The sequence below is a fragment of the Daphnia pulicaria genome, chromosome 1 (genome assembly GCF_021234035.1).
Source record: "Daphnia pulicaria isolate SC F1-1A chromosome 1, SC_F0-13Bv2, whole genome shotgun sequence".
Classification (NCBI taxonomy): domain Eukaryota; kingdom Metazoa; phylum Arthropoda; class Branchiopoda; order Diplostraca; family Daphniidae; genus Daphnia; species Daphnia pulicaria.
Window position 1 is genome coordinate 14245366 of NC_060913.1, and position 25442 is coordinate 14270807.

General features: G+C 43.9%; 1 protein-coding gene across 2 annotated transcripts; it reads right to left on the reverse strand.

Moving 5' to 3' along the window:
• Positions 1 to 309: 309 nt before the first annotated feature.
• On the reverse strand, positions 310 to 25080 carry LOC124331859. 2 transcript variants are annotated; one of them, XM_046788836.1, is made up of 11 exons: positions 24417 to 25080; positions 11488 to 11772; positions 8764 to 10579; positions 6255 to 6596; positions 2581 to 2956; positions 2214 to 2429; positions 1781 to 2048; positions 1443 to 1618; positions 1188 to 1366; positions 977 to 1100; positions 310 to 889 (listed from the first exon to the last, which is right to left on the reverse strand). In XM_046788836.1, exons 2-11 carry the CDS (start codon positions 11648 to 11650, stop codon positions 758 to 760), a joined length of 3792 nt encoding a protein of 1263 aa, XP_046644792.1. In that variant the 5' UTR covers positions 11651 to 11772; positions 24417 to 25080; the 3' UTR covers positions 310 to 757. The 2 variants fall into 2 exon arrangements, with proteins under 2 accessions (XP_046644792.1, XP_046644793.1); XM_046788837.1 differs by lacking the exon at positions 24417 to 25080 and adding an exon at positions 12383 to 12907.
• Positions 25081 to 25442: the final 362 nt, after the last annotated feature.

Here is a 25442-nt window from a genome sequence, read left to right on the forward strand (position 1 = left end):
AATTTTGATGATGAGTCAAATCTTTGCGTTAGAGTCGCGCAAGTACGACAAAGAAACTGATCCTTAAAGTTCCAAAATAGCAAAATGGGGTGTTTTCTCTCCCCACCTTCTCGGTGTTGTTACGTAATTCCTGTAACCACCTTTTTAATTGGATAACTGATAAACAGTGCTATGAATAAATAAATAGCATATCAAATAAGCAAGTACCGGTATAGTTGTAGACTGTAGTTGAATGAATTTGTCTCAGATTCCCTGATTTCAATTTCGGAATCAAAGAACCAAACCACCCTTGATACTTGTGTAGAGCTATCGATTGTTCGAAATGTATTCTTTTTTAGGGGGGGGGGGGTTGAACTGTACAACAGTAAAATTTCTTGTGTCACATATAAAAGGTGAAAAAAAAATGAAAGCGCTTTACAGTTTGTTTTTCTCGCTACGACTAAAAGATTTATAAATTGGGCGATAGTAAATGTTGATTTTTCATTTATATGCCGATATATACGCGACTTTTTTGTTTTTGGAATGATTCGATATCTTGGAAGTTTTAAAAAAGAAAAATGGAAAACGGGACAGAGGAAAGAAGGACGACACACACACACACGTATCTTCTCGTTCTTGGCGTCTCTCTCCTTCGTTCGGTCTCTTCCGAAAAGCAGAGACGAAACAAGACAAGACACAAAACAGATGACAGAAGAAAAGAAAAACAGACGGACACAATTTTGGTCAATTTCAATCTCGTCAAAACGACGTCGATCCATCAGACGTAACTTTCCGGCCGCGAGGAATATTCGAGAAACACGTCGAGGAGTCGATTTTCAATCAGATCGGAAGCGCCGCGGCGGTCCACTTCGTCCGTCCCGCAAGCTGTGGCTATTTTATGCAAAGCAGCCTAACGAAAAAAAAAAATATAAATAAAAAAAAATCAATCAGATTTTGATAATGGGATCGATTGACATTTTAAATATATAATAATTACCAAACAAGCGACCAACACTCCGTCGGAATAATTCCTCTCTCGAGGATCTCTAACCAGCTGGGCCAGTCTTTCGATGCCCTCCAAGTCGACTATTTGACGGGCAGCGTTTTCTTCACCGCACACTCTGCAAAAATGATGAGCGAAAATTCCGTTTTAAAAAATGAGGTTATGACGTTTGGCCAAAAACAAACGAGTGATGAGTAATAATTACCGTGAGAGAGCGATGGCCGACTTTTTCAGCACTCTTTCAGAGGCTGTGACTTCAGCCGGACGTTGCATCGGCGATGGCCTCAATTGCAAGAAACTGACCAGCGTGACCAGGGCGCCGTGAGATACCAACTCTGCCCGGGCGGAGTAGACGGCTGCCATGTTGGCCAGGATCGTGGCAATCTATAAGAAAACACACAATCCCCAATGTTAGTTTTATGATGTCATTTTCAACGGTTAACGTTTTTAATGAACTCACCTGATCTTGGATGAAAACGGACAATTCTTTGCGGAAACTGGTGGCCTGGACTAGGACTTGAGCTGTGCGATATTTGGCCATCAACTGGACGGCCTCTGAGTGACTGAAAGTCAAATTGGCCAACGCGGCCGTCGACAACAAGAGAGTCTCTTCCGTTTCCGTCTGGCTGCTCAGCTCTGCACACACACAGAAAAAATGAATCAAATGGAGAATTAATCACACGGGAATAGTCAAATAAAAGGGGGAGGGAGGGGCTGATGAAGGCCGTCGCAATCTCAAAACAGCGGGACGTCCCATCAGCATCAGATGACTCAGAATTTTCATTTCACTTCACTTACCAGTCAAGGCCGCAATGAAGGACGAAATGTAAGGCGTCAGATGGAGCGTCGGCCATGCGCCGTTGGGATTTGGCTGCTGGAGATCTCCTCCGTTGCTGCTGCCGTTGCTGGTGCCACAAATGATTCCGGCTTGGGCATCTTCCATCGGGGGGTCCAGCCAAGGAGATGTGATTTGAGCCAAGAGTCCGGCAGCTTCGGATTTCTCTTCAGAATCCGCCTGGCTGCGTGGGTTGCACAGAATGTCGAAGACGACGGCCAAACCTCCGCACTGCAAAAGGAAACACAAAAATAAAAAAATCAAACATTAAACATTGACATTGTTGTAATAATGGTTTTTTCTTTTTTTTTTCTTTCTGTCCAGTTGACGACCGGAGCCAATTGGTTTTGATTGAATGTCAAATGATCCGACGATATATGCAATGTTCAGACGTACCGTTTCGAATTCTTGAATGATGTCTGCCGAAGAGCAGAGGGCAGCCAGAGCCCGGAGGAGGTCAGCCCGCACAGGTCGCAAATGGACCACCTGGAAAGCTTCGATCAGCGGGCGGAGGGCCGGTCTGGCAGCGTCCGAGCCCAGCGACATGAGCGAATTGGCCGCCAATTTGGCGGCCGACACGCACTTACCGCTCTTCAGTGCGGCCGTCAACACCTGAAAATGGCAATGGAATAAAAATATAGAAACGAGTTAACCAAATGAGTCCAGCCAGCCAGTAAAAAAAAATAAAACCCGATGGTCACGTCGATAAACGGCTTCGTCTTGGCCACATTGCACACACAGCTGGGAATCAAAATGAACGTACCTCGATTTCTCTTCCGACAAAGGTGTCGACGATGGAAACAAAGACCTGGCCAAGTTTGGCCGTGATCTGACGGGCCAGACTCCAGTTGACGGGCAGCGGCAGTTGGGCCGGCTCCATTTCAGTGTCCAGCATCAGACCCGGCTCCGACATCATCATGTAGAGCGGGCGAGTGCTGAAGGTGACGATCTGGACCAGCTGGGTGCACGTCTGTCTCAGCGAGTGGATCAGCTCCTCGCTGCCTTCCGTCCGGATGGCTTCCGTTTCTCCGCAGTCGCTCAGGACGGCCAGCTCGGCTTCACGGATGAACTGGATGACGTGGGCCAGGAAGAGCGGGATCAGACTCGCCAATTTCGATTCCTCGTAAAGTTCAATAAATCTGAAAGCGGGAAATTCAAAAAATAAAAATTTGAGTTTTGGTAGAAATCATTTCAAAAACATTCCAGCAGGGATATTCCCCAGCGTATCCAATTGTTTTCTCATTGGGTCAAATGTGACTACTAAAGCTGCTGACCAGCCTCTCTCTCTCTCTCTCTCTCTTTTTATGTAATAACTCTTTAAACATTTCGCGTCGTTTAACTCTGAAACGAGCTACTGCATCTTTAACGGTTCCCTGTGAAACTGCATTCTTGGCCGCCATATAAGGACGGCCAGGGGGGGAGCGACTTTATCTCGTGTATTTTTGATTTGTTTTTTTTTCCTCTAGAGAAAGTAAGATCTAACTAAATGTGCGCGGTTGCTGCTGTACGGCTGCTGCTGCTGGCCGGACAAGTCTCTTTCGTCATCTTTGCCGTCTCATCTCCTGCCGAGTTCTTCCCGAAAGAAGTTCTGACTGCTATCCATCATCTGATGGATATTCACGCAAGAAGATGGCCATCTCGGCAGCACATCATTCCTCCCCAGCCGGAATTAGGCATAGCCGTCGCCACTGTTGCCGGGCACATACGTCTTTCTTTCTTCTCTCTCTCTCGTGTGTGTGTGTGTATCTTGCACGATGATAAAAAGCCAAGCAGCACATGGCGGTCATCCATCTTCTTTTCCGTCTCCTCCCTTTTTTTTTTTAACCTTTCCACTTGTCTTTTGCGTTTTGTTTTGATGGAAAATAAATAAATTTTCGTTTTTTGTTTTTCCTTTTCCCATTCCGCCCGCACATTCTTTGGTTCTTATTTACTTTTTAGAAATTTGTTGAAAAAGAGAAAACAACTGGACGGACGGACGAGTATAGAAAACGGTGCGGTGGTCGGAGCAATTTGTTTGCCAGTCCGGCAGTCGCGGGGACGGTATATAACTCAGCACGTCATAAAGGAGCCATGACCAGAAATCAAGACAACCCCTCAAAAACAAAAAAATGGCCAACCAATAAAAAGCAGAACATCAAATGGCCATCAAAAAACAAAAACAAAAAAAGGTACCGGGCTATAGGTTCTAGGAACAAAAATTTTTTGGCGCATGCTGGGCACATACTATCTGTTGCTCTGCTTTTTTTTAAAAATATCTCCCCATCTTCTTTTGTATAGTTCACAGTTCGCGCAATATTCGGCCTGTATGGTTGTAAAATAAAACACGACCCGGGCCATATTTATATCTCCTTGTTTTTAATTGGATATTTATCACAAGTAGATCTGCATATGTTTTGCATTCTTTTTCCAATGATAATGTGTCGGCTGAATTTCGACTCGAGTCGGGCAGCAGCCCCTACAACACGTCGATTCGATTGGCCGCCTGTGTGTTGGGCTATAAGGTGCGGGAGGAACGACCCGAAATCAACCCGACCCGTTACTACCCGTGTGTGATGGGTTTTTTGTTTTCTTTTGGGTTGGTGGTGGTGGGGGGGGGGGGGGGGGTTTCTTATAACATAGGCGGATGATATGGCCATCCTTTCCCTTTTGGCTGATCTGATCCGACGTAATCAAAAGGAGCTGGGACCTTGACGAGCTCTTTCTTTCTTTTATAAGAATTTGTTTTGATATCAGAAATAAGAAAAAAGAAACGAATTCCTCCTTCGTACACACACACACAAGATGATGATGGCAGCCAGCGCAGGGACTTGCTTCTTTCCATTTTAATTGGATCCCGACCGTCGAGAGACGACGAGATGCCCATAAGCGGATCACGTCCATCACTTCTCCATCGTCCATCGTTCTCAAGGAATAAGGGAAATGGCCCGACCAATTCAACGCTCCCATTTGCTGCCCTTTTGGCTGTTTAAGTACACTGGCCGCGTCGTACGCGTCGTATAATTCGACTTTATTTTTTTTTTCTTTTCTAGACATTCACGCCGAGATCTTTTCAAGTATTCGACGACGTTACTTTCTCGGTTCGACTTTACGACGACAGATCACGTTCGGGAATATACCGGTGGGAAATTCCGGGGTGGGTGGGTGATGGGGAAATGATGAATAAACGGGCAGCCCCCGGTGTGTATCAAAAGGAAGAAAAAGTAGAAGAAAAACAAAAATTCTGCCTTTATAAGGTGTTGGCGTATCTCTCTCCTACTCCTATAGTACCTCCCCTCCGACTCATCCCCCAACATCTCAACTGAATGCAAATGAATCCCCGGCCGCTTATTCGTTTCATGTCCGACCATCTTTCACGGGACTCACGCGCTCTGCCCCGGCCACCGCCTACATCCCTCTCCATCTTCGTCCGTGTTTTTTGACGACGACTTGCTAATTCCCCCTTTTTTTTCCTCTCGTTATGTTCAAACGAATGACAAGAGTCCCGGCAAGAGGGGAAAAAAAAGATATGTTTAAAAAATAGAATATTTTATTTACGTTGAAAAAGAAAAAACGGATAAGAATTCATAATTGACGAGATGGAAATGACGGCGGCGCCTCTCTATGGCTTCAGGGTCCCCCAAAATTTTGTAGTTTTTTTTTTGTATAAACATTTTTTTAAAAATCTTTCGCTTTTGACCCGCTTTTGCCTCCCCCCGGTGCGGTCGTCGGCGATGAGAGCAGCATAACCATCATCTCATGTGCACACACATACACACAGACGCCGAGCTTTTCTTTTTCTGTGTTTAGACGAACGCGGGATAGTTGAAAGAGAGAGAGAGAAGATTGAAGTCGCTTTTTTTGTTTCTTTACAAGGGCGTTGTGTGTGTGTGTACAGTCAGAAAATAAAAAGAAAAAAATAACAGCAACAGAAATTTCAATTGAAAGTGAAATGATGATGGGCGAGAGGGGGGAAATGCCAGCGAGACGGGCCAGCGCGCCAGAGAGAGAGGAGCCCAAAACGGACGATCATTAAGTCAAGACTGATGGGGCGGCACTCGTCCGACAGCAGCCCCAGCTCAGCCAGCACAGGCAGTGCTGCCCGTGTCGTAGAGATATTATATACCCACACCCAATTATTATGATTCGAAAAATGCGCGCGCTATTCAAAAAAATAAAAAGAGTGTCGTGCCCCAGCTGGTCGCCTTCTTTCACCAAACAAACAAAGAAGAGATAGAGAGACTCTCTTTCAACAAGTTAATGGATTAGATGGACATGTTTTCTCTCACTTTCTTCCTCCTTTTTTGTTTGTTTGTTGGTTTGGCTGCCTTCATTCAAAGTCGTTGAATGAAAGCGACGGACACACAAACAACAAAAATAGAAGTGTGAATAAATATCCCCCTGGTCAGCAGCCGCCACCACCACCACTTATGAGACAATGAAATTTTTAGGGGAATTTACGAGCAAAGTTGAGCGAATTCCGTCGAGATGAGGTGAGCCCGGCGCTGGAGGCGCCTCACCTGGGCTCTGGCCGTCACGGTCATGCTGTACGTCCGGTCTTCGTCGTCCGATTGGTGGTGGAGGGACAAGAGTTGGCTACTGCCGTCGGCGCTGCTACAACTGTCGTCCGTCATCCAGCTGGCCGAGGAAACGCGTCGCTGTTGTTGTTGTTGTTGCTGTTGCTTCAGCTGGATTTGTTGTTGTTGCTGCTGCTGCTGGATGGCCTTGTTCTGGAGGGCGCACGTCGACTCCGGCTGGTAAAACATGGGCAGATCTTTGAGCCAGGCCTCGACGGGACTCCACCTATAAACATTCAACAAATGCATCAGACGATTGATTTATCACATCCCATTAGCCCGTTGTTGTTTTCCTTTTTTCCCCAGACATGTTTATTAATAATCTGCGATTGTTGTTGTTGTTGCCCATTTCCTGCATATTCATTTTGATTCATTAGGTTTCGGGGTAATTCTTTTTTGAATTTTACTTCTTTCCCGCCTTTTTTTTAAAATCCTTAACGATAATGGGAAAAAAGATAAAAAAACGAAAATGTTTTTTTAAAAGAGCAAACACGCCATCATCGGCGTGACGATATGTTTTTTTTTTTCGCGAGAGAGAAATCGGGCGCTATTGAAATTCAAAATTGATTGAACAAAAGAGGCGCCATCGTTACGCTTTTCTTACTTCCCGCAGCGGATCCCGACCCCCCCTTTTAAAAATGTTGGATTTTTTTTAAATATTATTTTACGGCCGAGTTGATTGGTTTTTAATCCGGTCGTTAGGCTCGGATGCGACCTCAATAACCGCCCCGAAATAAAAAATAATAAAAAAACCGCCGTTATAGTATCGAAGTAAAAATGAAAAAAAAAAAAGTTTTGGGGTTGTCTGTGCCATACCGACACAATGTTTTTCCCGAGTGATTCCACATTTTATAGTTGCCGCGTTAATGTAAAGTTAGACGACAATAACGGTCCATATAATGTCGGTCTAGTCATCAAAAAGGAAAGAAGAAAAAGAAAAAAAAAAGATTCAGGATTCTGTGGGGAGAGGACGCGAAGCCAAAAAGTAAAAAAAAGTAAAAAAAGAAAATCATTCTGGGATTAGTTAATATTCTAATATTCTGATCTCTCTCTCATTTCTTCTCTTGGGTTGATATATAATAACGCGTCGCCCCCCCCCTTCTTTTTATATACATTGATAGGAAAAGAGGGCCGCCGCCGCCTCGGCACATACTTTGTTTGTCAGATGGATGGAAAGCGCAGCTGGCCGTGCCCAGTCGGATAAAAAAAGAGAGTGGCGCTCCTCCTCTTTATTTGAATAGGTTACCCAATGTTGTGCCTATAACCCCCCTCCCTTTTCCACCGCACAACCCCCCCCCCCCCCTACAAGTAGTGTGTATAGGCCTAAATATACAACAATGAAAAAAAAAGACGGCCTATACACTCTTGGCATTTTTTTTTTCTTCTTCTCTTTCCGATCCGTCCCATTTTTTTGTTGTCCGTTTCCTCCTCCCCTCGATTGTCGTTTACACATTTTTACGATCCGTAACGACGACGACGACGGCCCCCACGTCTGGTATACACGACTAACAATACGTGACAGAAAAAGCAGCAGCGGATTTCCCCTCATGAAAATGTACTTGTTTCCGAAAAAAAAAAAGGAAAAAATTCTTTTTTTGATCGTTTTTATTCAAAAAAAAAGCTTTATTCCTCTTTTGTTTTCTTTTGACATTGCGCATTTAGACTTACTACTACGACTAGATCCCCCGGCTGTTGCGGATTTATAACCCCCACATCCCAGAAAACCCAGTAAAAAAAATAATATCAAACCGGCCCAGCTTATTGGATGCAAACAGTTCCAGGAAGTAGTATATGTATATACATAGGAAGACGTTCGTGCGAGAGAGAAGAGAATGGGGACATAAATATGATTTTTCCGCCTTGATTATTATTACGAGGATGATCGTAACGCTCGTGTTGTTATTACGGTGAGAAAGAGGGAACAAAAAGATAAACTAAAATCTATTGTTGCCATGAGACAGCAATGGACTTTAGGAGGTCGCCCCATCAGAGTGACAAAAGAGAAAGAAAAAAAAAAACTAACGGCGTGACAGTTTTTGTTCTTTTTTTTCTGTTCCAACCTCATTTGGATATGACGCCAGTTATTTCCAAACAAAGTTGTACACATAATAAACAAACAAAAGCGGATGGAATCTTTTTTTTAGTCTCTCTCCTGGATAGCGGAAACGGTTAGAATATTAGACGTTTGTTTAGTTTTACTGTTTCCCGACGGATAAAAAAAGGAAAGGCCGTTACTTTTTGTTTTCTCTATTAATTGCTAATTAATAATTCAATAAAGAAATAATCATAACTGGAAATTTTTTTTTTTTTTTTAAACGGATCCGGTTGGTTTGTTTCCCATCATAATGAAATGAAATTAGATCAGAAAATGGTTGGGGGTTTTGAATTGTTACCTGAGGCCAGATGGGGATGGTTGGGGGTGGGAGAGGACGGATCGGAATTCCGCCGGAGCCGGAATGATCATCGGATGTTGGTGGTTGACTGGGACGACGGGTGCCGGGACGGGCTGCTGCTGCTTGCGGGCGAGAGGAGTGGCAACGAGCGAGCGGTCGACGCCGACGCCCATCCGCAGTCCGCGTCTGATCTTCCTCTGCTCCACCGGAGCGACGCCACCGACGCCACCGACAAGGGGCACAGCGGCGGCGGCGGCCGGCTGACAAGGTGTCTGTGCAGTGGGCGGATGGCCGGTCGTGACGACCTGGTGGCCGATTTCCAGCGACGGCGTGTCCGAATCCCACGTGCTATTATCTGGCCAGGAGGTCACGACGGCCGCCAGATGGCCGTTGACTGGACGGCATGCCGATGCCGCTGGTTGTTGTTGTTGTTGTTGTTGCTGTTGTTGCGGTGGCTGCTTCCGGCGCCCGTCAGTAGCCAAGTTCTCGTTGCTGTTGAAAACTGGGTCGATGTCGGCCCAGTGAACTCGCGGTCGGTTCTCATCGCCGGCCAAACGGGAGGAGCAGTGCCGGTGCTGGTTGTTGTTGTTGATGTTGTTGACAGCCGACGTGCTGTTGCCCGAGGAAATGATCGTCCGCCGCTGGTGGTTCCGGCCCTCCGCCGGAAGCGTTTTACGAGGCGTCGAGCTCCTGGGTCCGCCCAGGTAGCGGCTGGTGGGTTGCGGGCTCTCGGTCACAATCGTCACGCGGTTGGCGCAAATCCTTCCGCCTTCCGGCTCTTCTTCGCTTTGCTCCTCCTTTTCCACGTGCTGCTGGGCCTCGATGACTTCCGACTTGATCCGGCGCAAATTGCTGCGCTTGCCCAGCAAGAGCATTCGGCTCTTCTCCTCGTCCGTGAACGACTCGTCAATGTCCGCCACGGTGGGCAGGCAACTCTGCGACGTTGTCGTCGTCGACGACGATCCAGCCGACATCATCCGGCCGGAACTGATGACCCGCCGGAAGGATTCGCTCAATTTCTTCCAGCTCAAATTGGGTCGCATCGACGAGGGTGGCACGAGGCTCTTGTGTTCCAACAAAAGGGCCGTCTGGCTGTCACCGGAACGATCCGCTTCGTAGTTGTAATTGTTGTTGTTGTTGTGGTTGCGGTTGTGGATCAGGACGCCCGTCGTCGTCGTCACAGTCTGTTGGCTGTTGTTGGCCAGCACGACGCTGATGGGGCTCTTGTCGCCCACGCACTTGTCCGGCGACGTGGAAGACGATTCCGGCGTGCCGGATAAGTTGACGGGCTGGATGTTCTTCTCGCACAAAACGTCGCGCAAATTCAAATTGGCCACCGACGTCGACGACGTCGTTTCCGTCGGACTGTGGCTCGTCCCCCGGATGTAGATCCGGCTGACGTGCAGTCTGGCCGGCGTGGCGGCATCCAAGTCCGTCTCGAGGACTCTACTGGACGGGCCGCAGACGGGCTCGGCCAGCAGAGCTCGTTCGGCGGCTTCCGGATCGGAGAGAGGCGATCGTTTGCCGGCGCTGCTGCTGCTGCTGCTGCTGGCCGACGAAGCGTTACCGGACGCCGCCGGAACTGGCGAATTGGTGCTGGAGGCGGCCGAGCCTTCGCTGGCCGAGTCACCCGAGTAGCCCGAGAAACCAGAGTCCTGACTCCTCTGACCGGGTGATCTCCGTTGCGGCAGGAAACGCTCAACGTGAGCGGCGATCACGCCAGCGGCCGCCACCAAATCCTCGTCTTCGGCCACGTCCATCTGATCACCTCCGGCCGGCAGGTGATGATGCAAATTCAGAGCCACTGGAGACGACACTAATAACCCAAAATAAATCAAAATAAATTGTAATTCAATTTCAATTTTGTCAAGAAAAAATTCAAATCAATTCGAGAAATGTTGAAAATAAATGTGGAGAAACTCCAGCCAAAGAGAGAAATATTGCACAATAGATTCGATTCCGATTGACTGGTGTACTCCGCCCCCTCTTTTTTTCAGAGGGGGTTGGGAGTTGCTGGGCTGGGTCGTCATTGTCATTGTTCAACATTTGTGTGTTGCTTTTCTTAACGCATAACTGCATACGCGTAAAAACGAAATTGTTGCTATTTTTCCGATTCTTTATTCTTTTTAAACTATTTCTTTTTCTTTTTTTTTTTGCTGCTACATTTAGCCCATACAACGGAGGCGAGGGCAGGGAATAAGAAAAAATTGGGCGGAATCATATGTTCCTTGTATTTATCTTTCTATATGTGTATCACTGGGCTGGAATCTCTTGGGTGACATTCCGGCGACATTCCGCCCAAACACAATTGTGCGACCAATATGTGTGCGTGTCTGTCCGTCCGTCTGTGCCCTGACTAAACTAAAAATAAACAATTTCCACAGATGTGTAATATTACGCAGTGCAGTCAAGGGCGGTCGAAAAGAATTTTGGGAAATAATAAAATGGTGGACACATAAGGTTTCAATATGATGTCAGACAAACGGCCAGCGGATCGAATGAAAGTCTCTCCTCTCTCGCCCCCTCAAAAATATTTCAGAATTTTTTCCCTTTTTTCGCTTCCATTCCTGACGTGAGCCAAAAACTGATTATCTACTCTATACTACAAAAGCGAATGCGCACATGTCGTAATATTATTATAAGTTGGGAAAGAGAGAAGAGATAGTATAAAAATAATAAAAAAAAAAGGGAAAATATTTATCATCTTATTTTTCTTTTGATTACCTGGAGTATGATGAGCCTCGTAAAAGACGCGGCTGATGCGTCGACGAATGCCCGGCCCAACGGCTTGAGGCGTTTGCTGTTGGCCAGCCTCAGCGACGACTGATGGCGAAGAAGCGGCCGACAATTCCCTCCATCGTTCCGGCGACAAAATATAAGCTGCCATTTTTATTTTGTTTTCTTTTGTTTTAATTGGGCTTTATTGGGATTTACAATTCTTATTGAATTGATTAAAGAAACGGCTGCGTTAGAAATTGGTCGAATTTCTAATGAAGGACGGCGAAACACCTGGAAAAAGAGAAAAAAAACAAAAGAAAAACGTTATTTACAACTGTGACAGGATGGAAGGGGTGGAACCCCCCACCGGAGTAGGTGGTGGTAGTTTGAAACCCACACCGCAAGAGACTTTGGTATATAGGAAAAATGCAATCAATGTGTTAATATTACGATTCGTTACGCCAGCGATATAAGGGGGAACTGTATAGACGTACGGCCGTGAGGTAGGAAAATTTGAAAAAAATAAATATTAATAATTCTTGGCGCTTTTTTTTTTTTGAAAAGGCCACGGGGTGAAAACCAGACACTCTTGTAATACACGAATCGAAATAGGAGAAGGAGAGAGAGAGGCTCGTAAATCCATCACAGTTTTTGTAGCTGCGAAAAACTTTGTGTTTGAGTCTCTAACTCGATATAAGCAACTCGACGTATTGTATACAATGTGCCTATGTGTGTGCTGGCTGGCTGGCTGGGGATATTTATAGAAATGGGCAGCAGCAGCAGCAGCAACAGAAAGGGAAAGAAAGAAACGAAAGAGAAAGGACACAAAAATAATAAAGAAGAATCGACTATAGCTGTGTTGTGTGTGTATATGTGAAATGAGAAACCACCACGGGCGCACCATTGGCGGACGACGGCGATGCTGGTCGTAAATCGGCGTAGGAAATGGCGGAACCGATGGCTTGATGGTGGATTCATCGCTATTGCTGTGCCTGTCGGTTAGACACCGCCGATCCACCGCCGGCTGATTTCACCCATACGAAACACATTCAAACACTCTGGCAATCTTCTTCTTCGTTTCAAGAGTTATGATTATGATTATTCGCCGCCAACGCGCGCACACACACACACACACAGACACGATGATCGCAGAGTCGGACACGCTCACCGTCCAGTGATCGTCCACTGCCACCGCGCTCTTATCTAACCATCACCAGCGATCGTTTAGCCGAGAGAATAAGAATAATAATAATCAAACGTTCTCTTGTCAATATAACAATTCAACGGAATTATCTTAAACCAACACACACACACGCTGTAGCGAACACGGGAGAGGGGGGGGGGGGAATGAATAACCGACGAGAGTTTAACTAAGGTACGCGCTCGAGTTGTTCCCTCTACGACGGCGACCAGCAGACTGGAACGGAGTGAGCCTCTCCGCAGGCACGTTATAGCCCAGCACACACACACACACACAGCACAGGCCAGCCCCCAGGTTGTGGAGTCCCCCCCACCCCTCCCTGGCCAAAAAAAAGAAAGAAAAACTAGAACCCCAGGAGGAGCCATCACAGGAGAGGCTCGACCATATTGCGACTGTATGAAATTTGGAGCAGGGCAATGTAGTGCGTAACCTAGAGAACCCGATCAACTGTGAATGATGTCTAAACACAGCGCCAGACTTGACAGCACGGGGCACACACACGCACACACAATCGAATCAAAATAGTGGGTCTCTATTCTAAATACACCACCCCCACACCATAAGCCATCAGATACCAAAAAATTTTCAACACATGAGGAACAATGTCGAGCTCGCTCAAGCCTCTCTTAAAGGAAACGAAACCAAAACTTTTTGGGGAAAATAAAATGAAATAAAAACGTAAATATTTTTTGTTTTTGTATCAAGTGGGGAAGTATTCTACAGCCGTTGGCTATGAACTGGAAAAATGAAAAACCCAAATACTATCGGGAGAAAAATAAGGAAAAGCAAAACAGAAAGAGACTTTTAAAGTCAATACGACCAGCCATATCAATAACCGTTACGTGTCTGTCTAACTCTTTTTTGGGGTTCAAAGGAAAAATCGCTCATTGTCGTTTTGGTTTCTTTTCAAATAAATGATCAAAGACTTGTTCTCTTTTTTTGGGTGTGGTGGCAACAGAAGAAGAAGAAGAAGAAGAACGTGATGACGGGGAGGAGAAGAAAAAGAAGAAGAAAACAAATGAGCCTCGTTTTGTTACTACACACTACGGTCGTTTGTTTAGATTTGAAGCGACGCCACTTTCAGGTGATTTGTTTTGGTTCTTCCAACAAAACGTCAAGAAACAAAAAAACAAAACAACAAAAATGCACCTCGGCGGGATTGGAATGACCTCCGACCGTCAAACAGAAAACGGTCGCACAAGCTCGTCGGGAAACGTGACTCGATGTGTTTGTTATTTTTCAAGCGCCAAACCGACAACGAAAGAAGAAAAGCCAATCTCTTTTGTTCTCTTGTTTTCTCAGTCCCTCTGTCTGATGTAACTCCCGTATGATTAGTATTACCCGGTGGTAGTAGTAGTGGTAGTGGTGGTGGCGCAGTCTACAAAAGACCTTCGCATACCCATCGGTTGACGCAAAAGTTCAAAGTTGGCGCGCTCCCTCCCGCTCAGGTGCTGGGAAACAATGGCTTCTTCTTCTTCCAATACTTATTAAAGCCAAAATCGAGCTCTACTGTTTCTTCTTCGGTTAGAAATCAAACAACAACGGGGCGGGATCACGAAAGTTCACCGCGCGCCAAAAGACAACCATTTTCAAACAAAGTGCGCCTTTTGATGAGACTAAACAGCAACTGACCGGCTGAGAGAGAGAGCTCTCAGCAGCAGCACGGCTTTCACCAGCACTTTGTTTTGTTTTCAAAACTGAAATATTACAGAAGAAGAAACCAAAAAAAAACAAAGACGCAGTATATTATAGACTCTCCGCTCATTATATGCGCGTATAGTATATATGAATCTGGCTGTATAACGGCTTCGATCGTCTACGTGGCGCAAGAATTATTGCCACAAGTCACAAAATCTGGGGGTGATGATGTAACAAAAGGCCGTCGGAGAGAGTTGCGGGTAAAAGAGCCGAGAATTCCTTGGCGTGTTTTTTAACTTTGTGGAAAAAGACAGCAAAGAAAGAAGGTTCTTTTTTTAATATATTGCCGTGTTCATCACGTCGGGGGCGGTGCTATAGGTCAGGTCACGCTGATGATGACAGGGTCCTCTCCATCAGATTCTCGGGAACCTCTGCACAGAATGAGGAGGGACGTCATTATCAGAAACTTTTCCATCCTCCTTCTTTTTTTGATGGGGGGATTTTTTTTCTTTGCTTTTGAGTTGCCTTTTTATCGTGACGACAATAACCGGCAACAAATAATGAACGGGAAATCATCTAACAAAAGACGCCAAAAAAACGGTTCGGCCGGGTGTTTTTTTCTTTTTAAATAAATAAATGAGAGCTCATGGTGCGGCGCTGCCATTTTTTGACTGGTCTTGTTGTTGCTTTTCGGAATTGCTATTATTACGTTCGTTAGAAAAGAAATAGCGCAACTCTATATAATATATAACAGACCTTGAGAGTCTCATTTTTCGAAACTCCAACGGCAATTCCCCCCAAAAAAACTTTTGCTTTTATTTTTAAAAAAAGATGAATATCGCGTCCACGTCCTTGGTAAGAAGAGAAAAACAGAGTCGATTGAAATTCCGATCGGGACTACAGGGCCAGCAGCAAACCCCGTGAACCGTACACACACACACACTCCCGGACGAACACGAAATGTTTCTAAAAGATTGCCATCTTGTTGTGGTCTCTTATATATAAATAATATAAACCAGAAAGCAGAGTCTAGAGATCTATCCAATGATTGATTTATACACAACTCGTCGACAGTCGTAAAAGCGGATGTTGTAAAAAAAAAAAATTTCTTTTTTTTTTTAAAAGAAAAAAAGAAATGTATAACTCGTCGCTTGTCTTCGATATCTTTATCTGCGCGGTAACTGAAGACGTCATCTCCGCCCGTTTGATTTGAACAACTGACAGTAGAAGAAGAAGAAGAAGAAAAAAAGCGAATCCTGTTTGTTGAGAGAGACAGGCCTGTCTGTCTGTTATTTTTCTTTTGGCCTTCTGCCTGTCTCTCTCGCTCAGTCCCGAATGATAAATTGAATTCATTCAAACGCCCTTATATCCACACATGTAGGCCTATAGAAGACGACGGCAGCAGCCGAGCCTTCCAGTTCATTCAATCCGCTTCCGCTTCCCTTCCGAAAAGAATCGACTGACAAACTGCACACAAAAAAGAACTCAACACACAAGAGAGAAAGAAAGAAAAAAAAAATAGATTAAATAAAAACACGTTCCCTTATTCTTCTGTACTACTACACTTTTTTGATATATCTAACTTGAATTTCAATCGTCGCGTAATGGTTATAAGAGAGCACGGGGGAGGTTTTCTCTTTTTTCCTTTTTGGGACCAGGGCGGCCTACCCTTTTCATCATAGGCCTTCTCCTATGTCGTCCATGATGGATTGTTCCAAAAAGCGGATGGAGAGAAAAGAAAAAAGAAAAAAGAAAAAAAAAACCCTTTTGATGTGATAAATAGTGTGTACAAATTTGGTTTGAAAGAGAGAGAGAGAGAGAAACTTTGATCGGGTGAAGAGAAAAGATTCAAACTGGCGAGAGGAATTCGATGATCCTTTTGGTAAATATCCCAAAGAGAGAAGAGAGAGCAAAATCCGGTAGCAAACGGGGTGGAATGGTCGCTCCGCGTGACGATTAGTCAAACCAAAATCGGCAGAAATTTTTCGTGTCCTCTCAACCGTTTTCCTCCTCTCCCCCACCGGACATTGGCGTGACGTAAACCTTTTTTACCCAACCACTACATCTATAACTTTATTTATTCTACATGACCGATAAGTTCATTAGGTGGGACACCAAACATTGCGCGGTCGGATTTTCCCAACTGTCACGTCACATTGTCGATCAGACGGCCAACAAAAAATTCCACATTTCTCCCCCCCCCCCCCCCCCCCCTTTGAGCCATTTCCTAAATCCTCCGATTCCCGCGATTGTTTGGGCTGGCCCGGAAGTGTTTGCTGGACGGACTTGTGTGTGTTTGAGCCCAAGCAAATCCCGTTGCCTCACATACGTGGTCTAACCCCACCATACTCCTTTTTTTTCTTGTCGTCCCTTTACTGTTGTTGTGAAAAGAATAATGGACTTGAGAGTTGTGGGGGAGGTTCTTTCCTTATATAATCCAGTGCCTATCGGGTTCAAAACTGTTATCAATAAAAAGGGGGGACCTACAACCAGGTAGAGTATATATACATCCAGTAAAATACATAACAATCAGGGGTCTAGAAAAAGTAGATGGGGGTGGAAATAAATCCTTTCTCCATTTTCCTAAGCCTACCCCCATTTCCATTTAGGAGCCAAACAGAATAGATTGGGCGAGAGCACTAAGCTCCGTCCGCATGTGTAGACTGCTGCTGGGCCTCTTTTGATGTGTGTGTCGGATGGACTGATTAAAGCAGCTGTTATTTAGCGCGCGCGCTCAATCTACTTGGACGAGGTAGTACAACCACTTCCTTTTCATACACACCAATGACACCATCCACTTATTGCACAGACGGAAACAAATAAAAATAAAAACCCCCAACCAAAATTTGAAATAAGTTTTTTTTCCCGACACGAATTTCAATCTTTTTCTCTGGGTCAGTTGGCTAAACCGCAAGTAGTTGTTGTACACAGTATGTAGTTGAATACTGGTCAAAAACTGATTTAGTCCGGCCACGGCATCGGTCACTGGGTTATACAAGACAAATTTGATTCGATTCACTGGGCCAGAAAAAAATAAATCGAGAAGAAAATAAAAAGGGGTTTTGGGTTATATGGTGATGGTGGTGAGGGGGAACAACACGATGGGTGTTGGAAATATATACAAGAAAACATGTTCAAGCCGGGCAGAAGAAGAAGAGCTCTACAGGTATCGGGTTATATGGGAGGGCGCCCCGCAGTCAAATAGAGACATCAGGTTCTCTTCTTCTTCTTCTTGAAAAGAAACTTTTACTTCTTCTTCTTCTTCCCTCCTCCTTCTCACCTTCAACCGACGACAAGTGGGCTTGAACAAAATCTTTTTTTTTACAAAGGTGCCCAGCATTCCTCTCTACCTCTCTCTCTCTACCTTTAACCCAAAAAATCATCCGCTTGATTGTTTTCTTGCGCGTGTGAAATGAACATTTTTTTTTCTCGTGTTTGGCGAAAAAAGAAAGAAAGAAAGAAAAAGAAAGAAAAGAAGTTATTTGGCAATTGTTGGTGGTCCGCGCTCGGCTAATAATCACCTTTACACATCTATAATGTCTATAGGTGCTTAAATACTTTTGATTTTTCGTTTACTTTTTTTTGTTTTTCCCTTTTTCAAGCGATGGGAAAGAAAAATATAGATAGACTCGCTGAATGGCGTTCGGGGGCGGCCGCCCAGCACCACGAAGAAGAAGCGAAGGGATCGTCACGCTCAAAGTGCGGGTAATGACGGGTTGTCGGGACCGATGGTCGTGAAAATCGACGCGCTGCTTCTTATATAGAGAAGAAGAAGAAGAGGGACGCGCTCGCCAGCTATTACACGCAGGTGAAAGAAAATAACGCTGGAATCGACTGGTGTGTTTGGTGTGTGTGTCCGTCCAAAGTAGGCTAATAGACACACACCGCGCGCATCATCATCATCATCGCGATGAAAGAGAAAGAAGAATGTTTTTCTTTCTTTCTTTTCCACCAGGTGGTATAGAAAACATACAGTTGGATAGATTTGCATACGACGACTATCCTAAGTAGCTCGTGCTGGTCTATTAAAAAAAAAGAAAAAGAAATGAAATACCCAGCGCCACCAACGTGACTGCTGCAGCGTGTGTAGCTAATACAGCGCTCACACACATTTGAATATGAAAATTTATAGACTTGCAGCGTAAATATAAGTATTTAAAACCAAAAATGAAACGAAAACTGATTGGGGACCGGTTCCTTTTTTTCCCCCCCCTTTCCGATGGGCGATGGAGAATGTTTCTTCTTCGCTATCTGTACATACTGTCCCATCTATCAAAGAATGTTGTTTTGATTAATTTTCTTTTGTTTTGTTTTCTGCTTGGCCAGTCAGCCAGCCAACTCGTCGGCGTGTCGATATTTTGGGCCCGTCGACGTTTGGGTTTGACTTGCTGGCGAATTCATTGATTGGACATTGATCAATGGTCAGTTCCTTATCGCCCGTTCGTTATGCACAGTCAGTCACGTGTAAATACAATTGTTACGGGCGTCCAGTTGATATACAAGTGCGGTTAGCTCGGTTGAGTGGACGACCTAGTTGGCGGATGGCTCACGTTTTTCTCCCCCCCCCCCCCCTCTCTCTTGATGGACAGCTCGTTTGGGTACCTCAAGGCTCTACGAGCCGTGTAATGCAATTCAAACTTTCTTCATCTGCGAGTTCTATTCTCCATGGGCTCTTACACACACACACACGCACACACCAAGAGGAACCATCTGTGAAACCAGAGCCGGGCAGCGATAGCGTTATCTATTTCTTCTTCTCTTTCGAGATCAGATGATTCCCTTCCCACCCAACAACTCTTCAACAACAAGAAGATCTCCCCTCTCTTCTATTCGACAATTATCGTGGGTAACAATTTCTTTTTCTCCTTGTTAAAGTGATCGACCGGTTTTTTTCTTTGAACCGATAAGGATCGGACTAGTTCCCCCTTCATTCAAATATAGTTAACTGGACTCCTGGGTTGGCGAAATTTAAACGAATCAAATTTGGTGTTGTTTTGTCAAAAAGGTGTTGGCACACGACAAAACAAACGGACAAGAATGTTCTGCGCGCTCGTGTCCGGTTAGGAGACTTTTATTTTGAAAAAAACGCCTATTATAGTCTTGTGTGTACTAACGTGAAAGTTTTTTGTGTCGCTCACAACACGCAAAATCCCTTCGTCGTCGTCGTCGTCGTCGACAATTTTTATTTGGGCGTTTAGATCGATCGAAGTTTTTTGGGGAGAAAAAATGGGCGCGGGTGGTCCTTTTACATCAAAAATTCCGATTTTTCTTTTTCTTTTTTTGCGCGCATGACGAAACGACAGTTTTTATGACAGCGCTATTTCAAAATAATATTTTCGGACATTTTTACGAGTGGCCCTTTTTTTCTTTTTTAAACGTCACTTTCCACCGCGAAAAAAAAAAGAAAATTAAGGAACGCTCCCAAGAAAAGAAAAAAAGGAAAAAAAAATTATGAGATATCTCGGATGATTGCGATATGAGCTATACTATTTCTATAACACACACCCCTTTTTAATATGTCCAGACAAGGTAAGGGGGAATCATAATTATCGGTTTTCAAAAAAAAGGTCGATATGGGGTGTTCAAGAATATTTTTATTTTTCACGTGGCGAGGTCGAGAAACCTTGGTAGGAATATGCAAATGAGAATGGATAGACTTTTTGGGGTGTCGGGGAAATCCACGGGACCACCGTGCCTCTGTCTCGCACGCAATCACGCCAACACCCATCACCCTGAATGTCCAGTTATAGGCTAAAGGTGATCCCCAGATTGGTTCTCTTTTAAGGCATCTTTAATAACAACAAAAAAATGAGAGTTTCAACGTCCGTGGGACAAATCGATCCCAACAGGAAGGAAAAAAAAAGGAAAAATAGATCAGCAACACACCCGCCCGATTGAAAGTTGTGATTAAGATTTAAGGTTGTGTAGGTAGCTGGTTTATAACCTTTTTAAGGTGATTGGCGGACTCTCTCCGTTGATGGGCATGTAGTCTATTCGAGGCCATCAATTTGATTCAATTTTTCATTTATTTATTTTTTTTTTTTTTTAGCTTTTAAATCAAATGATATCTGTGTATCCGGATTTGAAATTGGGATTGACGTATCGACATTCCTGGTTATTATTATGCATCGCATTAATTCAAGTATTTTTTGATTTTTTGATTTTTTGTTCGAAGACTTTTCTATTTTCTATTTTTTTCTCCCCCCTCTCTGGCTGTACTCTCATCCGAGTTATAGAAATTCTTCCAGAAGTTTTCTCTCTCTCTTCTTCTTCCACCGCGTTACACGTATGAATTGCACTCTCCTTTCATTTCCATTCCTTCCGCACTTCTCTCTATATCATCCCATGGACAAAAAGTTAACCTTTACACACATGTATGTATGTACGTACCGTACGTACGTACGAATACGAACTCCCATTTTCTATATAACTCTCGCCTTATAAGAGGGTGGAGGGGGGTTGTATCCAACAGGGGTGGGGGGACTCCCTCTACTACGTCCTGCATTGTACAACTATAACACACATGATGAAAAACCCAGCAGCAGCAACTGTGTGTGTGTGCAGGGAGAGAGCAGATGGGACGGAATAAAGCAGAAAGGAGCGAGTGAGCGTGCGATCCGGAGCCGTGTCCAATCACACAGAAGAGCACACAAGAGCCAAAAAGGAGAGGCCTGGACGAGGGGGAGAAACACGAGAGAGAGAGAGAGAGCAAAAAGTTATAAGAGAAAGAATAAAAATGAGAAAAAAATCAAGCTCGGCAATCGCATCAATATTTATTTCCTGTGTACATGGCAGCAGCAGCAGAAGAAGCAGCAGCACAGATGTTGATAAGGTCAGACTTGTTTGTAGTGTCTTGCGCATTTTTAATGAAGCCTAGTCGGTGGAAAAAAAAAAAAAAGTCTTTTCGGTATTTTTATTTTTATTTTTACGAATGGGTGGGCGATTCAACGTTGTAAAAATTCGATACTTTTCGGTAAATAAAAAATGTATAGCGTCCGAGGGAGAAAAAGTCCCAGATTGTCCAGTCCGATAAAAACAAATTCGAATTTTGACTTTTTTTTTTCCCGTCGTCCGGGATCTATCGAATTGAATGTTGTGCTGGTGGTCGTCAAAACTCTTTGGCCGACCCGCACGGCTGTGATGGGCTCCTCTCTATTCTTACATATAAATTACATCTGCGCAAGGTTATCGCATAAGATCTGAAGTCTATGGCCGAGCAGGAACGACGCATCCAGACGGCCTATTGGAAAATATTATTGCGTTTCATCATCTTTTGATCTCTGGGGGCCCCGCGTTTGTGTGTGCAAGAAGAGAAAGAAGAAAAAAAGTTCCAAAAGAGGAGACAGACAAGACACACAACGAAGAGTGGTGCCCATCAGAATGTTAAAACATTTGATGGGCCCTTGTCTAAACAGCATCTCGGCGATTTATAGACGAACCCCCTTTATTCCCCCCGCGTTTTAGACTGTTAAATAGATCCTCCCTGCTTGATAGGGAAATCTTCGTTCGCCCCTTTTTCCTAGTAGACAAAACATAACCAGCAGTGTGTCTATATGGGCTTATAAATTGTACACATCACAAAATAAAAGCTCAGCCCTTTTAGATATTTTCAAAAAACTCTTTCCTGATTGTAATCCGCCCGGATTTCTATTTTTTTTTTTTAGTTGGCAATCCGTCTGGGATGCTGAGGACCCGTTTTGACACTTTCTCACAAGGCTAGGGCTGCATAGAGCAGCCGCTCGTCAAAATGACACACACACACACACACAGATGGAAACTCCTTTTCATCTGGTATAAAGTAAAAATTATGAAACGGAATCTTCTTCACGCATATCTCTCGATTGATGATGGAACGTGTTTTTATATCCCAAACTCTCTCCCCATAACATTCCGAATGCCTCTTTGCGTTCCATCATTCTCAATTGCATCTTATTTAGGTCGTAACTCGTGGGATTATTTTCTTCTTCTTTTTCCTTTTTTCTTTCTCTCCCACTTTTGCGTGATGTAGTATTTGAAATAAAGCGCCCGCCAGCCGGAATATCGCCAAAAAAAGGAAATCCCATTCGTTAGCAAAAAATGACAGCCCTCGCGTTTCAAGGTTTTTTTTTCTCCCTTTCCCCCCACAACTCTTCATCAATATTTATAATGAATAAGTAATATCAAGACCGAATAATCATGGTGTTATCGTTACAACAACCCACACACACGACAGGCAGCAGCAGCAGCAGCAGCAGCATGCGAAACAATGAGCCACGCAAACTGTGCATAATAATAATAAAACTATCTATCTCTAATTCCTTGGCCGATCTCTCACCTTCACGGTTCATTTGGAACACGAATTTTGTTTTTTTACTTTCGGTTGGATGGACTGGATAACCAGAGGATATTTTGTTTTGAGAAAAAAAATTCATTTCTATTCCCCGACGAAGCTCATTAATATGCATAATGAGGCGAGGATAGTATCAACATTTTTCTTCTCCTTTTGGGTGTGTATAGGGAGGGGCTGTTACGCAAAGATTTTTCATTTCCTGATTGTTATTTGTCTTATTTTTTTTTTTGTTCTTCTTTTTGCTTCATTTGTTATCGATGGAATTAAAAAAATTTTCCATTGAATTTTAATATTTAAATTTTTAAATTTTTTGAAAGGAGAAGGGGGGGGGGATAGTTCGGGTTACCTGAGACATGCCTTAACTAACGTAACACAACAAGGAGCAGCTGCTTTTTAGACCGTCTCAATGAGTCGAGACATTTTGAATAGAACCGACGCGCTTGTAGAAAAGAAAAAGACGAGAAGTTTTTCTTTTCTTTTACAATTTTCCGTCCAGGTGAAAAAGTGTTGAGCCAAAAAAAGAAAAATTAATAATCTTAAAACTACTGGACACACGAGAGGGGGGAGATGAAGTGCGTCTAATGTATCTAATTCCCTGTTGCACACAAATGTTGAGTCTATAAATGATTTGTTTTGCTTTGATTATTTTTATTTTTATTTATTTTTGCGCTAATATATTTGTTTGTGTGTTCATCCTCTTATCTTGTCTGAATGGGAAACATTTCACAAGATGCGGATCAACATGTTCTTCCTTTTGTGTTGTTGAAAAAAAAAAAATAAACTTTTGATTTTCGTAAAAGGACAAAAGGGAGAAAAACGGACCGGCGCGTGGAGCAAAGCTTCTGACCATCTACAAGACACGCGATCTTCTCTTGGCTGGAAAAATATAAAATCAAAAAAGACTTTTGGTGAATATGTATCTCTCTCTCTCTCTACTGGTGGACGACGACGAAAAGGGACCGGCTTTGATGGATGAGCTACTACAAAAGATCAACTTTTCTTCATCTTCTTCTTCTCCATGTTACATTAGGGGAATAAAAAAGAAAGATGTTGTACACACATTCTGATGGGATAAACCGCCGACTTTTAGCCAGAAAACTTTTGCCCCTTATACTATTTTTCGACCATCATTACACCGCAGATTGTGTACAGTGTACACTGTACAGGGGGGAGAGAGAGAAATGGGAGGGCGAAACAAGAAGATGATGATGATGGAAGGTGCAACAGAAGGTCTCTCTCGGTATTGTATATACGCCACTCCCTTAAAAATACACGCCTGGATGGCCACAATTCACATGAGAGTCGAGACAAAAAAAAAGAAAAGAAAAAGAATCAAAATGAGCTGATATTTCTTTTTCTTTCCGTTTGACTTGTTGATTTCTATACCGTCCATACTCCATATCTATCGGTCTCGAAAGGAATTTTCAAAATGATGAGAGAGCGACCCTTTGGGAAATATTTGACCTCAACTATTTCACTTTTTAGAGATTTAGAGCAGAAGAAAAAACATTTGAAAAACTCACGGTATACGACGACTCGTTCTCCCCCACAAAAAAATCAACGTAATCAACTTGATTTGTGTTATGCGATGTCTAAATTGTTGTTACTGGCTACTATGGGTGTGGACTGTTTTTTTTTTTAATTATTTATTTTATTATTTATTTTTTTGTTTCGAGTGTGGACGGCCAGAGAGTTTCAGCGTGTTCTCTTTCTTCTTTCTTTCTTACATAAACGAAAATGAATATTCAAAGTCACGTCCGTATTTACCTTTGGCGTGGATCGCTCCCGTCTTCTTTCCCTTTTTGTTTCTTGTCCAACGGCTGGTCCTTATTTCAATTTTCCCGGCCGATCTCCGTCCAGAACTAGAACACTGTTTGTCCGTCAATCTTTTCACAATCACTGAATGGATTTTTTTGTGCGTTCGATACGCAATTTGGACACGAAAGTTTCACAGACCAAAAAATCCTTGTCGCGGCGAATTGATTCAATCAATCAACTGTTTTTCAGTTTCTTTTCGGCGCTCACACAATTGGGTCCCAATCAAAAGTTCTCGTCAAACAAAAAAATTCAAATAGAAATAAAAAATTCTCCTAGCCTATCTGATATCAGCTGTGCTACATTCGAAAACGGTCGATTCAAATCAGTTGGAGAAGAGAAACAACCAGGTGGGAGAGTTTCTATCAAGCAAGGGGGGAGAGAGAGAGAACGACAATACACACCCACGAATAGAAAATAATAAAAAACCGAGCACCGCGCACACACACACAAGTAAAAATTACACTGAAAAAAAAATACGGGATGAGGAGGGGGGGCACTAACGGAGAGAGAGAGAGAGGGAGAGTAAGATAAGAGCCGGAATAGCGGCTAGAACGCAGCTCTACACATGACCGTGCGGCTCGGACGCTGGTGAACAACTGGCGCTCTGTAGGAACTGAGACTTCACTTTTTCTCTTTTGGACTATAGTACACTAGACGGAAAGGGAAAGGGGGAGGAACTCCGACCCGACCCCCCCCCCCCTCCCACCGACCCACGTTTTGCACACAACACCTGGTGGCAAGGGGGGATGAAAGAAGCTTCTTCTTTGCCAATGGCTTATCTATATTATAGCTATATACCCAGATACGGAGAGAGAAGAGATCGATGACAACATTTCGTCTTATTCTTTTTTATCTTATTCTTCTCCCGTTTGTGTGTGTCCGGCGATTGATGGAAAATGACAGGGAAAGAAAATTAAAAGGTCCTCGGACCTTCGTGACACTTATGGGCAGTTGCTGGGGCTTTTTCTCTTGTGT

Bases quoted from the DNA above. Each gene is read 5' to 3' on its own strand.
- LOC124331859 (XM_046788836.1), bottom strand. From the start codon at position 11,650: ATGGCAGCTTATATTTTGTCGCCGGAACGATGGAGGGAATTGTCGGCC. The intron at 10,580-11,487 runs GTAATCAAAAGA...TTGGGTTATTAG, and splicing joins CGAGGCTCATCATACTCCAG to TGTCGTCTCCAGTGGCTCTG. The intron at 6,597-8,763 runs GTAACAATTCAA...GAATGTTTATAG, and splicing joins CCATCCCCATCTGGCCTCAG to GTGGAGTCCCGTCGAGGCCT.